General features: G+C 37.9%; 1 protein-coding gene across 1 annotated transcript; it reads left to right on the forward strand.

Annotated features, from left to right (window-relative positions):
- The first annotated feature begins 12,410 nt into the window (after positions 1–12,410).
- LOC111380666 (protein NDR1-like) lies at positions 12,411–13,128 on the forward strand. The gene has a single exon (XM_023004294.1). The coding sequence runs from the start codon at positions 12,470–12,472 to the stop codon at positions 13,031–13,033; it is 564 nt and encodes a 187-aa protein (XP_022860062.1). The 5' UTR covers positions 12,411–12,469; the 3' UTR covers positions 13,034–13,128.
- The last annotated feature ends 3,265 nt before the right edge of the window (positions 13,129–16,393 follow it).

The following is a 16,393-nucleotide window of genomic DNA, read 5'->3' on the forward strand; positions in this document are numbered from 1 at the left end:
GGCGAGGCCCGCTCGGCTCGTGCTCGGGCTCGTGATTTCACGAGCTCGAGCCGCCTACGAGCCTCTTTTCCACGAGCCGAGCTGGCTCGGCCCAATTGACATCCCTACATAATTTAGTACATAAACGTATACGATTATAGCCCACAACGATCGCGAGCTCGAGCCGCCTATGAGCCTCTTTTCCACGAGCCGAGCTAGCTCAGCCCAATTGACATCCCTACATAATTTAGTACATAAACGTATACGATTATAGCCCACTTCAATCGTTGTCGACATTTGAATATTCCTCCCACTGTCCTCATTAGAATCATCCGAACTTATGACAATTATTGGGAGATGGAAAGTTTGCCAACGACTCATCATTGTTGGATTCATCTTCAAATGAAACTATGAACTCAAACACATCATCAAGTACGCCGGGAGGTGACTACAAGGCCTCACTTGAAATTTCATTCAGATTGGGAAAATGAACAACAGAAATGGCTTTCCTACCATTTGGAAGGTTGACTTCCTCATCATTCGAAGAAATTATGAAGGAAAAAATGGGGACAAATCGGGTATTGAGAGAGGCTCATTCAGGTTCAACGGTTTGTGGATTCTCATGGACAACTATTATCTCAATATGGTTGTATTAAGTGAACTGTTTGAAATGTTTGATGTATAAAGTGTCACAAAGTGGGAGAAGTGCTTAAATGTAACTGAGAAGAAAGTCACGCCCTACTATTTATAATCAAATTCTTGGAGGGAATTAATTATGGTCATTTACAACACAACCACCAAATTACAGGTTCAAGTGTTGCTTGAGTGAAAATTGATGTGATGATTTATGGTCTAGGTATACCTTTATCCTCCAAACTTTGTACATAATTTATGGAAAATGTGAATATTAAATCATGTATACCATTTTATCTTGAAGTTTCCTACATGTCGTTGTTGGTAATCAATTTTTATAGAAAATATGAATATTAAATCATGTGTATTATTTTATCTTAAAGTTTTCTACATGTAATTATTGGTAATCAATTTTTATGAGTACTTTGTATCTTAATTGTAGCATATTCCTGAAATATTTTTGATATTTAAACTTCTCATAATCAGAATGAGTACTTTGTATCTTAATTGTAGCATTGTCTTGAAGTATTTTTGATATTTAAACTTCTCATAATCAAACTTCAATCAAGAAAATCAACAATTTTTTTCTTGTACTAATCGAACAATCCAACAAATATGAGAAACAAAAAATGATCATATGTATAACCACATGTGGACGCAACCACCAAATCGTGTTTATAACCACATTTTTGATGCAGGAGGATCCGAGTCAAGTGATGCTGATTTGTCAGATTGTACGATGATGGCGTTGAAATACCATGAGATGGGGGATCGGCGCAAAGATGAAAAGTAAATCACCATTATTTTCTTAATTGGGAGATTTTGACGCGTCTTTGGTAATTTGGCCATAACTTTGGCTACGGTTATCGAAATCGCTATTATGACCCCAATTCGGAAAGCTCTCTTCTGCGTGCACGTCGTGGCCACCAAGGTATGCTCGGTGGACATCAATTTCGAGCCCAAAATCCACTGTTTTCCTTTCCAAAATTCAATTTTAAGTTGTTTTTTACTATTTATGGTAATATTTCGTTTCCTTTTTTCCATATGTTAGAAAACTCAAATTGAGCCAAATTTTTGGCAACTTACTTCTTTTACTTAATATTTTATTTTGGTATAATTTTGGGATTTTGCCATTTTTGGTAATTTTCCCATAATTTCGTATTTCGCAGCTATTTAACTCGGCTTGTGGGTTAATTTTCATCATTCGGCATTATTAATAATATTGAGTTGAATTCAGAGTCTTTTCTCTGGTTTTTGGGCATTTTCTGTCATTCTTTTCTTGCGAATCATCTGCTACAACAAGCCAATAGGATAATCACTATCCTACCCGACGTCAGTTGGTATCAGAGCGTCAGCATTTTCTTGGGAGATAAATTCCATCAGTTATAATGGTTGGTGGACGTGGTCGTGGTCGTCGAGGACAGATTCCGATTGAGGAAGTCCAACACCGTGATCGTAATGTTTAGGATGTGATGATTGAAGATTTGCAGAGACAAGTTGCGGAGTTAACCCAATGTTTGGCGGAGCAGGAGTTCGGTAATCATGATGTGGAAGGTCACGATTCCGATACCAGTTTCGAAAACCCGTATCACCATCGTGCTCGAGTTTGGGAGCATCATGGACGGGAGGATCGTCATGTAGATCTTGATTTCAGAGTGGATCTGCTCGAGTTTTCTGGTACGTTGCAGACTGAAGGATTTATTGATTGGTTGAATGAAGTGGAGCAGATTTTTTAATATAAAGAGGTTCCAGATCGTGTCAAAGTGAAACTGGTCGCCATCAAACTCAAAGGTAGGGCATCTGCATGGTGGGAACGGTTGAAGCGCTCACGGGAGCGACAGGGGAAATCCAAAATTACTAACTGGGAGAAGATGAAAAGAAGATGAAAGGGCACTTCCTCCCTTTCTGCTATACTCAAACCTTGTTTCAGAGGCTCCATTCACTAAGGCAAGGCGCAAGATCAGTCAATGATTATACTGAAGAATTCTATCAGTTGGTGGCTCAGAATGATTTATCTGAAATGGAGGAACAGATGGTAGCACGGTATTTGGGGGGATTAATGCAGCTAGCTTTCAGTTGGTTAAGCAGAAGATGACGGAGGCCCCAGTCTTGGCACTTTCGAATTTTGAAAAGGTGTTCGAGATAAACTGTGATGCGTCTGGAGTTGGCATTGGTGGTGTTCTGAGTCAGGAGGGACGTCCAGTAGCCTTTTTTAGTGAGAAGCTATCGGGTTCGAAGAAAAATTATTCCACTTATGACCTGGAGTTCTATGCCATAGTTCAGACTCTGAAGCATTGGCGCCATTACCTGGTACAGAGGGAGTTCATCCTTGTTACTGATCATGAGGCTTTGAAATACATCAATGGTCAGCACAAGTTGAGTAGGCGACATGCAAAGTGGGTGGCGTACTTGCAGGAGTTTACTTTCACACTCAGGCATCAAGCAGGGAGTTTGAATCGAGTAGCAGATGCTACAAGGAGAAAGATGCAATATTGAGTGCCATTTTGCAGAACCAGGTACGTCAACATTTGGAGCATCTGTTGTTCTTTGCTGTTGCCTGGATTTGGCACTGTCTTAAATTAGTTTTTTCTTTCTGGAGCATTGCGTGACAAAACTCTGATAGTGATTAGAAAGTAGTCTTGCTCTATCTTTCTTTTTTAATGAATTCTATTACCTAGAAATAGTTTTGCGTCAGAAATCGAGGGTCAAATGGTTGAAGGACGGGGATAAATGTACCCTATTTTTCCATAAGGTCACTAATTCCGACAGGTGTATTAACTCCATACTATGTTGGAGGTTGATGGAGTTACTTATGAGGACCCACAGGATATTGGGACTCAAATGGTGAGTTTCTATCAAAATCTTTATTGGGAACAGTTTGACTGGAAGCCCGAGTTGGAGGGGTTAGATTTTTCTACTATCACTAAGGAGGATGCCAGCTAGTTAGAGAGACCATTTGGGGAGGAAGAGATTCGGGAGGTAGTGTTTAGCATGAATGACGACAAGGCACAAGATCAGACGAATTCTCTATTTCATTTTATAAGGCTTGTTGGGAAGTGGTGAGACCGGACATTGTGGAGGTTTTTACTTATTTCTTTCAGTGAGGTAGGTTCTTGAGAAGTTCTAATACTACATTTATCGTGTTGATTCCAAAAAAAATCGGGAGTGTCGGATATTAAAGACTTTCATCCCATAAGCTTGGTAAGTAGGGTCTACAAGATTATAGCAAAGGTGCTGGCAAATAAGTTAAAGGAGGTGTTGGGGAAAGTTGTGTCTAAATTTCAAAATGCGTTTGTCAAAGGGCGACAGATATTGGATTCTGTACTTATAGCAAATGAATGCATTGCCTCGAGATTGCGAACAGGGGTTCCAAGGATTTTATGTAAGCTTGATATTCAATTGGCATATGATCACGTGAACTGGAGATTCCTTTTGTATATGCTCAGACGATGTGGTTTCGGGGATAAGTGGTGCCGATAGATTCAGTTTTGTATCTGTACAGTTTCCTTTTCACTCTTGAGCCCTTTTAACAATACACGAAATTTTCTTTACGATGTTGCTTCCCTATTAACAAAATTAGCATAAGACCGTGTTCCGCGCATGCAGCTAATACATAACCAAGTTAGCATAAGACCGTGCTCCGCGTATGCAGCTAATACCTTAACAAAATTAGCGTAAGGCCATGTCCCGTGCATGCAGCTAATACCTTAACAAAATTAGCGTAAGGCCGAGCTCTACACATGCAGCTAATACATAACCAAGTTAGCATAAGGCCGTGCTCCGCGTATGCAGCTAATACCTTAACAAAATTAGAATAAGGTCGTGCTCTGCGCATGCAACTTATACCTTAACAAAATTAGCGTAAGGTCGTGCCCCGCGCATGCAGCTAATACCTTAACAAAATTAGTGTAAGGGCGTGCTCCGCACATGCAGCTAATACTTAACTAGGTTAGCATAAGGCCATGCTCCGCGCATGCAGCTAACACTCGACCAATATAATCAAACACACGCTGCGAAGACCTCAAATGGCAAAAGGTCGGGATCAACAAACCCTAACCTAACCGACCCCAGAAAGTCTTGATAACGAAAATTATCAAGATCGAGGTCGGGGTATGATATAACGTTTATATTACAAGACCATGCCCGATTTTGCCACAAATGAAAGAAGTTGTTTAAATTACAAGGGACAAGCCCAAGCTTATCCTTTAAATGGTCAGTGACCCAATGGTCGCTCCTCGATATGGGAAATTGAAAAATTAGTTTACAGTACACGACACTAATACTTGAACTCGTTGACCCCAAACGTGATGCTCCTACTTAAAGCTTGAAAATACATCCTCGAGCTTAGACAAAGCCCAAATTTTCAAGTAAAATGATCGATTTGTTGATAGTCTTGACGAACGGTATTATTAAGACATACTATATTCCCGAACTACTACACAGATCCGAGCTACATACATTCGAGTATTGGTTGTAACGTATGATATATACTAACGATCGAACTCAACAATTATAACAGATCGAATTCAAAAATCACAACATCCACACACGAACATAAAATACGTACACGATCTCGGGACAAAAGCAAGTTGCATGAACTGATAATAAAAAACCTTTCATAAATCGAAGCCCAATTTGGGAAATATACTTGAGCAAACAATCAAAAGTTTATAAGCCCAGATCGGGCAATGTATGACCAAAAATAGTTACAATAATGTCTAATTCAGGGTCGGGGAATCTAATCTATGTCAACAACCCTGACATCATTGTGATCACCAGTCCCGACCTCATCACCATCACCACCATCATCATTGTCATCATCATCGACCTCTGAGGCAGAGAGCTCGAGCTCGTTAGCTAGCTCGTTCACTATCCTCAACTCCTTAACAACAGGCCTTAAGTCCTTGGGGAGCCTGGTTTGGAGAAAGGAGCGAGCGAGCCGCAAGCCATAATGATAGGAACCCAAGCCATATTGGCGAAGGAGGGTCCCAAACTCTTTCGACTTCTTGAAGTTCTCCACAGCTTGGGCCTGAGCCTCGTCACGAGCTCTCAACAGCTCCTCCTCGAAGCCCTTCTTGGACTCAAGAAGCTCTAGCTTTGCCTCCTCCGCTTCCCCCTTGTGAATCTTGACCTCCTCTCGAGCCTTTTTAAGTTTGACCTTTGCTACATCAAGAGCTCTCTCAAGGTCATTGGCTCGCCCATCAACTCGCTGCTTTTCCTTCTCAAGCTCTTGCAGCTCGCTCACAATATTGAGGCCATTCAACGTAAGGCCTTGTGCTACGCTCAACGTCTGCATAAATAAACTCAACGTTAGTCCGATGAAAGAAGACTAACAAATAAAGGAAACATAATTGGGGTCGATATCTTACCCTCAAGGTCAGGACCTCCAATGTCTTAATGCCCTCATGAATGTTGACCTCTTTCTCAAACCGGTCAACAAGATCCTTCACGAGGGCGTACTCAGAATACTCCTCGAAGGAGCTATCAAAGATAGGAGGGAAGCCGGAGTCACAACCCCCTGGCATCCCCGACCTCGATCTCGCACCCTAGGTGTTAGCTGGGGTGGTGGGGTCGGGGTCTTCGACGTCGAAGACTGGCCTTTATGTAAGGTTGGGGTAACCTCCATCGAGGGTTCCCTCACACCTACCTCCCTTACCCTCTTCTTCCTCTTAGATGGGGCCGGGGCTTTAGGCTTTGGACCCTTGGCCTTGTGCTGAATGTTCACGAGAAGTTCGATGGGTTGAAAGACATTTCCAAATCTGCAAAAAATAAATCATAAGACATTAGCTCGACCTTAAGCTCAAGGAGAATTAACGAGAAGAAAAAAGATGCAAGGATGTACCCTCGAGGTCTTTCACATTGGCAGGGTCGAGAGTGTCATCCTCAAGCAAGTAATCAATCTTCTCTGCCAAAGGATCATGATTTACTAACCTTAACCTATCCCGTTCTAATACCTCGAAGTACGCCTGCCCTTCGTTAAATCTATCTTTGTTGGGTACCTCCCACTTCGGGTTAAAGAGGTGGTCAGGATTTTGTGGTTTAACAAAAAAGGAACATTTCTTTCCAACCTAGGAGGGAGCTCGAGGTCTCTGGTGTTCTAAACCCTCTCTTAGTTGATAAATAGACAAAGCAGTTGTACCCTGGGGAGAATTTCATATCAAAAACCATTCTTAAAAGGTCTAGTCTAGGCTCGACCTCAAGGCATCTACAAAAATGAAGAAGTACACTAACAGTCTCCAACCGTTCGAGGCCAATTGGCCCAGGCACAAGTAGTAAGAGCATAGAAAATGAATGAAAAAGGGATGAAAAGGTCGCCTAAGCTCGGCCTTAAGAGCATCCCTGAAAAATGTCATCTCCCCTTTCCGAGCATCCAACATTGTTTTAGTACGCCCCGGGGCCCTAACATCACAGGTAGGCATGACACCGAACTCTCTGGCTATCTTAATAATAACATGCTCTCTATACTTGGTCGGTTCTTTAGAACATGTCAAGTTGACGTCACTATCGACGTGAGAACTGATCGGGATGGCCAGGGAAATGAGGGATGTATCTACATCGACAAGCTTGTCACTATTGATCGAGATGGATGGCTACTATCACTACCACTCGACCTCGTACTACTACTGCTACTCGACATTATACTAATTCAAAAAATAACTTAAGGGCTCGAACTCTTACCTTTTCAGACGATCGCTCACTAACTCACAATCCTCGAACTCGAGCTCGATTTTACTGAGAGTAATTGAGAGTGAAAAGTGAAAATGAATGGTGAAAGTTGGAGTATTTATAGGAGACTATTGAATACCAATGGTCTTTTAATCCCAACCCTTGGACCAAGACACGTGGCACCCATCCAAGGTCGAGTTCTAACATTCCATCAACGTGTGACACGTGGAGTGACAGCTATACATTTATGCATTTGCATCTTCACTCATAGTTTAGACTTGGGCCGTAATCTATGACCTTGACGCACGGGGGCCTGTGATCACCCCAGAATTATCTGGTCACGAACTCGACCACACTACCCCGAACTTGTCCCTCGTAAAAACCACTTGTTTGAGGTCGGGGAACTTAGGTCGGGCCTCTGTGACGTCATGACAGGTCCTTTTGACGATCTATGGGAACACAAATTCTACCCAACCTACAATTCTTACCTAGCTAGACTCACTTTTCGACTCAAACAGTGGATGAATACTGGGAATGAAACACTAACTCATTATCTTACATGGATAAGGATCACATATGGCAAAGTCATTCTAGGACTCTATCATTAACGCCTATAAATACATAACTCGGGCTCATTTTTTAGGTACGTTTTTCATTATCTCTAGTTTATAGTCTCACACACTAAATTTCCTATCTGACTTAAGCATCGGAGGGGCGACAAGCACACACACCTCGTTGCTTTTGTTTCAGGTATTCGAAGATCGTTCGTGTTCATCCAAGCTCGAAGTTTGATCATCAAATTCGAGATCTTTCAGGTACTATTTTTTGGTAGCATCAAAAATGATTTAATTTCTTCCGGTGGTATGAATTTTGTTGTTGTTTGGAAATTGAGTATGTTGCAGTCTTTCATTTTATTACCTATTATTTAGTGAATTTCTTCATATCATTGCCAATGGACGTAAAAGAGGATTGCATGATATTAACTCTTTCTGTTCTGTGCATGTGTTCTCTCTTTAATTAATGTTTTTGCGTAAAATCCGAACCTCAGGGCTTTCGTACATTACAAAACAAGTGAAAATTTTTTCGAGTTTCATAATAAAATCCTCTCCATCTATTGAAGAATAGTAGATGCAGGCCCTGCAGTTTTGCTGGAAAAATCCAATCTTGTGTTAATTAAAGATAAAAATATTCTTCAAAAATATAAATGAAGGATGTAACAGGAAAATGTAACACCACCAACTTTTTTACTATTTCTCATATGGGCTTAAATTTAATAAGGGTCACTTAGTAAATAAAATTATTCATGTTTAGATTTGTCGTCACACTAAAAATCTAAAAGTTGATGATTTATTTTGCTCATGTGTACTTAGATTAATTTATCGTAAATCTTATTTCGGTCAAATATTTACGTATTTTAGGAGTTGATAAAATATATCAATGTTATACTCGTTTTATCGTTCGTGTTAAATAATATAATTTGAAATCAAGAAAAAGTAATTTTGAGCTAGTATGCCCGAGTTATTCTAATAAAAAGAAATATGTTATCTTTTATTATTTTATTAATATAAAATATAAAATGAGTTTTCCCAGAAATATGAACTGTCATGGTTATATTGGTAGGAAACGAATAGGTTTATTATAATTGAATTTATTAAACCTAATTATCCTCGTTAATCTTAATAATGAATACATTTTATTAACACCATTAATTCACCCTTAACCTAACATGTGTTTTTTTTTATTTATGTTACGTGCATAACTAATTATAAGTGACTGTTATGGGTATATATATATTTAGGTGAGTTACTTGTAAGACAATTTCACAACTTCATTCATTTATAGATTCATACACCTAAACTCTACATTGTTGAAATGATTTTCTTCTACCATAGTTTCTATTGTACATACTTCCCACCACTAAAATTTTTAGAATTTGAGCTGAGTATCATATTTATATTTTTCACAAATTATTTTCAAATAAATTCTTGGATATCAAATTGAGGTAAGAATACATCGTGCAAGTGATAAAAATTCTTATTCTTTGATATTTGTATAATTTTGGCATAAAATGTTATGAAGCCTTCGGATCGAACTCTATGTCAAATCCTTCAGGATGAACCATTAGGTCAAAGATGTTAAATCTTACGAGATATGAGGATTCTTAAGAAATTCCTTGAACTCTAAATCTAAAAAATATTGGTATGTTAATTAAGTTTTATATTTTTATCATGTGAATGAGAATGTGTACGTATTCTTACTGAGTATTTTCAATATACTCACATTACAATGCCTTTCAGATGAGAACGGGTAGTTTGCATGTGTGGAAGATTGATCGAGTGATGCTTATAAGGTCGTCAAGTAAATTTTCTAGAAAAGATAATTGTCAAACTTTTAATTGAAAAACATCTTCATATTGAATTTTGTGCACATTTTTTAATAACTATTTTTATGCATTTCAACACTTAACGAAAATGATATTTTCGCATAAATTAGACAAAGAAGATGTTGGTAACACCTCGAGCCTATTTTTATAAAAGAATAAAATAATGAAGATGAAAAAGATCTTGAGGCATTATAGAAAAAGTCTAAAGCAAAGAGAAAACCAAAGTTTTTTTTTAATAATAAAAATCCACAATAGAAAGCGAAGTGACATCAAATCATAAATATAATTAAATGAGTCTCATTTTTCACCTTTAATTTAACTTATCATATAATATTAGCACCTGTGGTGCGATAGCATTATTCATTTCAGTTTCCTATCCAAATAATTTTAATGATCTCGACTAATTTCTTTAACTCGTGTTCGTTAAATTGTGAACGATTTCTTACTTTCCTACACCTTTGAGCTTTAAATCGTCATGTTGCTTATGGGGTATGCCGTAGCTTGAATTGAATCTCCTTTTCTAATATCGACATACTGGGGAATCGATAGATGTCAGCGAACAATTCAATTAACCAACACAAAATTTTACCACTAAAGACATCACCAAACCACAGGAAATTAGTCGCTAAAATATGCAATTTGAACAGTTCAATCAAATATATAGTAGTATCTGACCAATGATTCTGCAACGGATTTGTTTGTAACTTAAATCTAAATACCAGAAGAACAAACTAAGTTTTATTATCACTAAATATAGAGGATCAGAAGCATTGCTTTAACAACAAACAAGTGAGAAAGAGATTGAAGAAACATCGAAAGCCCCATCGTGTTTAAATAGCCGCTTTTCCTGGATGAGCCTGAGCCTGAGCCTGAGCCTGAGTCTGAGCGGGAGCCTGAATGCCTGAGGTGAGTTTAATAGCCTTCTTTTGGACCTTTTTACCAGAGTTGTTGATTTCCACAGTAGCCGAGACTGCCAGATTTCTCTTCTTGGACATGAAAAACCACTCTTTAAACTTAACCTTTGTAGCCAACTCCAACCTGAAAACTACTGTGGATCCATTAGAAACCGCGTTCACTGCGTCAAACCAAGGAACACCGTGAGTCTCAACCACATCTCTCCGCTGAGCACTTTTTTTTTTACCCTGATAGAACCCTCGAACTGTATAGTAGCCTATTGCAAGGCTTGGCTTTGGACCATAAAAGAATGTGAGATTTATAGTGTCATAGCGGACACTAATTTGATCCAAACGATTTTTGAGTTCGAGGTCGAAGAAGATAAAGTTGTTGATGGTACTGGCATTGGAATTATCCAATCTGTTGAGAGCAGGAACATAAAAGTTCTTTATTGAGCAACTGGGCCTCACTGTATTGGTGTTTACTACGATCAAAATGATCAAAAGGGTAATAATGAAGACGACTATCAGGCAGCACAATTTGTATAAGATAAAGATAGGGTGTGCCATAGCCCTCATTCTATCTAGCTGAGACATTATGAAATTGTGGCGTTTTGAAGAAAAAAGGAGGACTGAATCTATGAATATAAATCAAGAAGATGAGACTGTAAATTATATATAGAGTTAAATTCGTAGACTACATAGTCATTAACAATGAATTCTGCTTGGTACCTAAGATAGAAAATCAACCTTAAAGAAAGACTTCCAAGTCATCAACAACCACACGGAACGATTAATGTTTGACTGACAAACCGGGAAAATTATTATTTTTATACCATTTTCATGTGGGAATACCACTATTTTCTAAAGGTACGTTATTATACACAACACTCGAGAATTTAGAACAGTTCTAATATTCCACTGTACATATTTGTGTTTAGATTTCATACACCACATTATTTTTGATTTTATCATCTTTGGGCAACATCATGATACACATTCTATTTAGTCATTGTGATGTTTTGATAAAATCGGGTTTTTATTAAAAAATGATAAAAATGATAAAATGTGTAATTGAAAAGTTGATAAAAGATGTCGATCCCATGAAATGTGGAATGGAAAATAAATTTAGGGGGAAATGAGGTCCAAATAAGGACTTGAAAAAAATGAATGACTTATACTTGAATTGTTCAAATTGAGATACTTTACGAAATATAAAATCGGAAAACCACACATTTCCTAGTCTCAATGGTAGTGTTCATGGTTAGAGAAACTTGTGTGAAGTTAATTACGTCTTATCTTGAGACCCTATCGACGTGTTCAACATTATAAAACTCTTCCATTATACTCCATTTTTTGATTTGTTATTGTAATTATTTCTATCGTTTCATTAACTAGAAAATACTTTCCAAGCAAAAAAAAAAAAAACCCTAGATAGGGTCACTTCACCAAGAACAACATCAAGCTGAGAATGTGAACTAAAATATGAGTCAAATATTGGCCCTTGTTTGGCCCCCATTTTGTAGAAATAAAAATGGGTGGAATAATATATATATATTTTTTAAATGAGTGATTGGAAAAAAAAAATTTTGATTTACGTATAATATTATTTTATGAAAGATCCTGTGATTGAAAATAGGATAGAGAAAAATAAAATATAATGGAATAAAAATTAATGGGACCGGGTTTAATTTACATGTAAGTCTTCACCTAATTTACACGAAAGGCTTCGATATCAAGATTCAACGAGCTTGACTCATGAAAGTCTTTTTTTATGTTTTTGACTTGTTTTTCCATTGATGTACCTAAACATGTAAACCATTCATCTTGTCTATATATATCGAGTGCTTTATGGGAAGAAGGAAAATTAAGATAAAAAAAAATTCATCTGGTCATATACATTTTAGTGACTGCCATGGACGAAGGCGGAAAAATTGCGTGTCTTTTCTGTTGCATTTGCTTCATTTTGCCAACCATTCTGATCCCCATCGGTTTATCTCTTCAAAGCATCAAGCCAAGATGTTACATAAATGACTTTTATGCTCCTGCCCTCAACACACACATTCCTTCCAATGCTACCAGTTCCAACACTTTCATTTTCTTCGACCTTCAGCTTCGTAATATGATGGAAGAGAACAGCTTACGTTATGGAGATCTGAACCTCACCCTCTTCTACGGCCTGGATGGAAATATTCCTGTTGCTAATTATACAGTGCCTGGTTTCAAACAGGGTAAGAAGAATACAAATGATTGGAGAGACGTTGTGGAGACTCATGGACTGCCTTGGGATGATGCTATCAAAGTAGTTTCCAATGGTTCCAAAGTGGTTTTCAGGGCGGATTTGGTCGCAGATGTCAAGTTGAAACAAATGTTTTGGTCGAAGAAAAAGAAGATCGTTTTGAAAGCTACCGTCGAAGTCGATGGTTCTGGTGAGAAAGTCCATGGGAAACCCATCGGACTCAAGTCATTTGCATATTAGCTGTTATGAATTTAAGGCATTTAGTATGTGCCCATCAATAAATGAGTTACAAACGTTTGATGATATTTAATGATATTCCAGAAATTATTTAAATATCTTTCTCATGCATGAATAAATGCTTTACATTTGTTATTGGTCACAATTTATCTATTCTATTGACAAAATATTATTTATTAGTTACAATCAACCAAAATCCGACCCTCACGTCATCCCCACTTCACCACAGACACCAACCGAATACTGCCACACCTTACCGCCTCCTCCATTTGTGAACACCACTGCAATCACCAATATCACCACCGTCAGCATCACCACCTCACCATCACCATTACCATTACCATCACCACGAGCACCATTATCGTCAGCACCACCACCATCATTTGCAAAACACCACCAACAATCAAGAGAAATCACCCCAAAAGAAAACCACCTATAGTAGATCGGATTCAAAAATCACCAACAAAATTCAACAACCACCAACAAATCATCCACACCACTGCACGTATATTGGAATTAATAGGGACACAGATCGGTACTTGGCGATGGACAAAAGATTGACACTCCCTCCTACACCCCAAAATGGTTCTTCGAAGCGAGGTGCAAGCAGAGGTGCCTCTGTACGTGGCACCTCGCTGGTGTCTCAAAGCAAGGTGTCGATTTCTGAAATAGAGAGGATGAGGCGGGTGGATAGAGAGAGACAGTGATAAAGAAAGATAAAGGAAGGAAGAGAAAGAGAAGAGATTGTGATATGATTTAGGGTTTTGAGGGTGAAATTGGGTGGGAGTGGCGTGGTTACTTAAATTTTTTAAATTTCAGTCTACATTTTTGAAAGTGTCCCAATGCTTAAGTGACCGTTACTGAATGTTTTAAACTTCAGTGACTGTTTTGTAATTTTTCTGTAAGTTCAATGATCGTTTGTGAAATTAACTCGTTAAAGAATGGGAATGGGGTGCACTGGTATGGTGTGGTATGGGTTAGGGTGAAATTTTGTTAGTTGTGATGAATATATATATATATATATATTTGTTATCGAAAAACAATAAATGTTCTATTAATTTGATAATTTATCATCGATAAATATATCGTGACATATAAAATTTGTGATTTGTGTTAAAATGGCTGAGAGAAAATCACACCTATATCGATGAACAATTTTCTTAATGGAACTGGCAATAAAAAGCTGTAAAAATGCTTATCACTGCCAACACCAGCTGAAACCATAATTCAAATTGTAAAAATCAAAAAACAAATAAATAATAAAACTATGATTAGTCTCATATCAAGAAATTCAACCATTACTTCGAGATTGTGCTTTTGACCTTGTTCACAAAGTTAAGTGGTCGAAGAATAAAAGGAAGCAGAGATTTGACGAGTTTGTAATTCAACTATTACACCAAGATATCAGTACAAAACCAGAAAATAAACAAGAAATATATTACAAGAAAAAATGGCAGAAGAATAAATCCTCAGTCGTTCACTGAAACTCGAACCACACGTCATCCAGATGAAGGTCCTTTCATTTATGGGGCTCAGACTTAAGAAAATACAGGATTGTACCCGTCTGTATGACCCACACCGATCGCCCCAAACCCTAAGGTTTTCCTCTATCAGATTAAAGGAAACCACAAGGGTAAATTACACACCAATCCCTCCAATACACTTAGTATTTAGTATCACAAAGAAAAATCACTCAGATTTCAGATTCAATCAGAGATTGGATAGTCACGAAGAAGGAAGGGTTTGGAAAGATCTCGAAGCATAGCCGCAGCTGAAGAGAGGAGTAAAATGACGATCCAGCTGAATTAGGGCAAGAGGTGGAAATATATATATCCAACCAAGGCAGCCGTAGATCAGATTTTAATCCAACGGTCAGGGGGCTCTCAGTGATCTGAAGAAAAACGTGTTTATTGGCTGCGTTAAAAACGCCACGCCAAAAACACGTTTTATCTACCTTTGGGCTGGGGCGAATCAGGGTCAAGTTATTGGGCAAGAGCCTAGAGTATTAAAATAGTTATTTGGGCTTTAGCCCATTTGTCATCACAGCCCAGAAAGGTTATTGGTCATCACAGCCCAACAACCTCCACCTTGATGCCAATGGGATTTCTGAACACTTGCAGCCCTTCTATTGACACCAAGTTTGTACCTGCATTTAAAGAATTAACCTGTATCAATATTCAAAAGTGCCAAACATGATTTAAACTTAGAAAGAGGCAATACCTTTGTCCCCATGTCTGATGGATTGTACTGTGTAGGAATTTTTTCAAGAACATATTCATTTGAGACAATATCTCTAATAAAATGTAACTTTACATCTATGTGTTTAGTTCTTTCATGAAAAAAAGGATTCTTACACAAGTGTATTGCACTTTGGCTATCTGAATAAACAACTACAGGTTCATTTAACATCCTAATTTCAGATAATAGTCCCTTAAGCCACAAAGCTTCCTTCACAGCTTCTGTGGCAGCTACATACTCAGCCTCTGTGGTTGATAAAGTAACTATAGGCTGTAATTGGGACTTCCAACTCACACAGGTACCACAAAGAGTGAACATATAGGCAGAAGTGGACTTTCTATGGTCCCTATCACCAGCAAAATCAGCATCCACAAAGCCTTTAAGTGTTATTCCTTCATTACCTCTTTTATATACTAATCCTATGCTAGAAGTGCCTTTTAAGTACCTAAGTAACCACTTAAGTGCTTCCCAATGTTCGGGACCAGGATTAGCCATAAATCTACTTAAAGTGCTGATTGCATGAGCTACATCAGGTCTGGTACAGACCATGGTATACATTATAGACCCTACAGCATTAGCATATGGAACCTTTTCCATGTACTTTATATCAGATTCATCAATTGGGCATTGCTCTTTACTTAATTTGAAATGACTAGCTAAAGGCAAAGACACAGATTTTGATTCATGCATTGAAAACTTGGATAAAACTTTTTCTATGTAAGCTGATTGTTTCAAAATCAAAATGTATTGTGCTCTTTTTCTAAGTATATCCATTCCCAATATCCTTTTAGCATGCCCCAGATTTTTCATTTCAAATTCAGCACCAAAAGTATCTTTAATATTATTTATCTGTTTTAAATCAGGCCCAATCAGCAGCATGTCATCAACATAAACTAACAGAAAAATAGATATTGAAGAATCAGAATCTTTCTTAAAGTAAAGGCAATGATCATAAGAGCTTCTTACAAAACCAATAGTCATGACAAAAGTATCAAACCTTTTATACCATTGTCTAGGGGACTGTTTTAAACCATATAAGGATTTCTTAAGCAAGCACACAAAGTCAGATTTAGATTTATTAACAAAACCTTCAGGTTGTGACATATAAATTGTCTCATCTAAATT

Source organism: Olea europaea, unplaced genomic scaffold (assembly GCF_002742605.1).
Source record: "Olea europaea var. sylvestris unplaced genomic scaffold, O_europaea_v1 scaffold218, whole genome shotgun sequence".
Classification (NCBI taxonomy): Eukaryota; Viridiplantae; Streptophyta; class Magnoliopsida; order Lamiales; family Oleaceae; genus Olea; species Olea europaea.

Excerpts from the sequence above, each read along its gene's own strand:
- LOC111380666 (XM_023004294.1), top strand. The coding sequence starts at position 12,470 with ATGGACGAAGGCGGAAAAATTGCGTGTCTTTTCTGTTGCATTTGCTTC.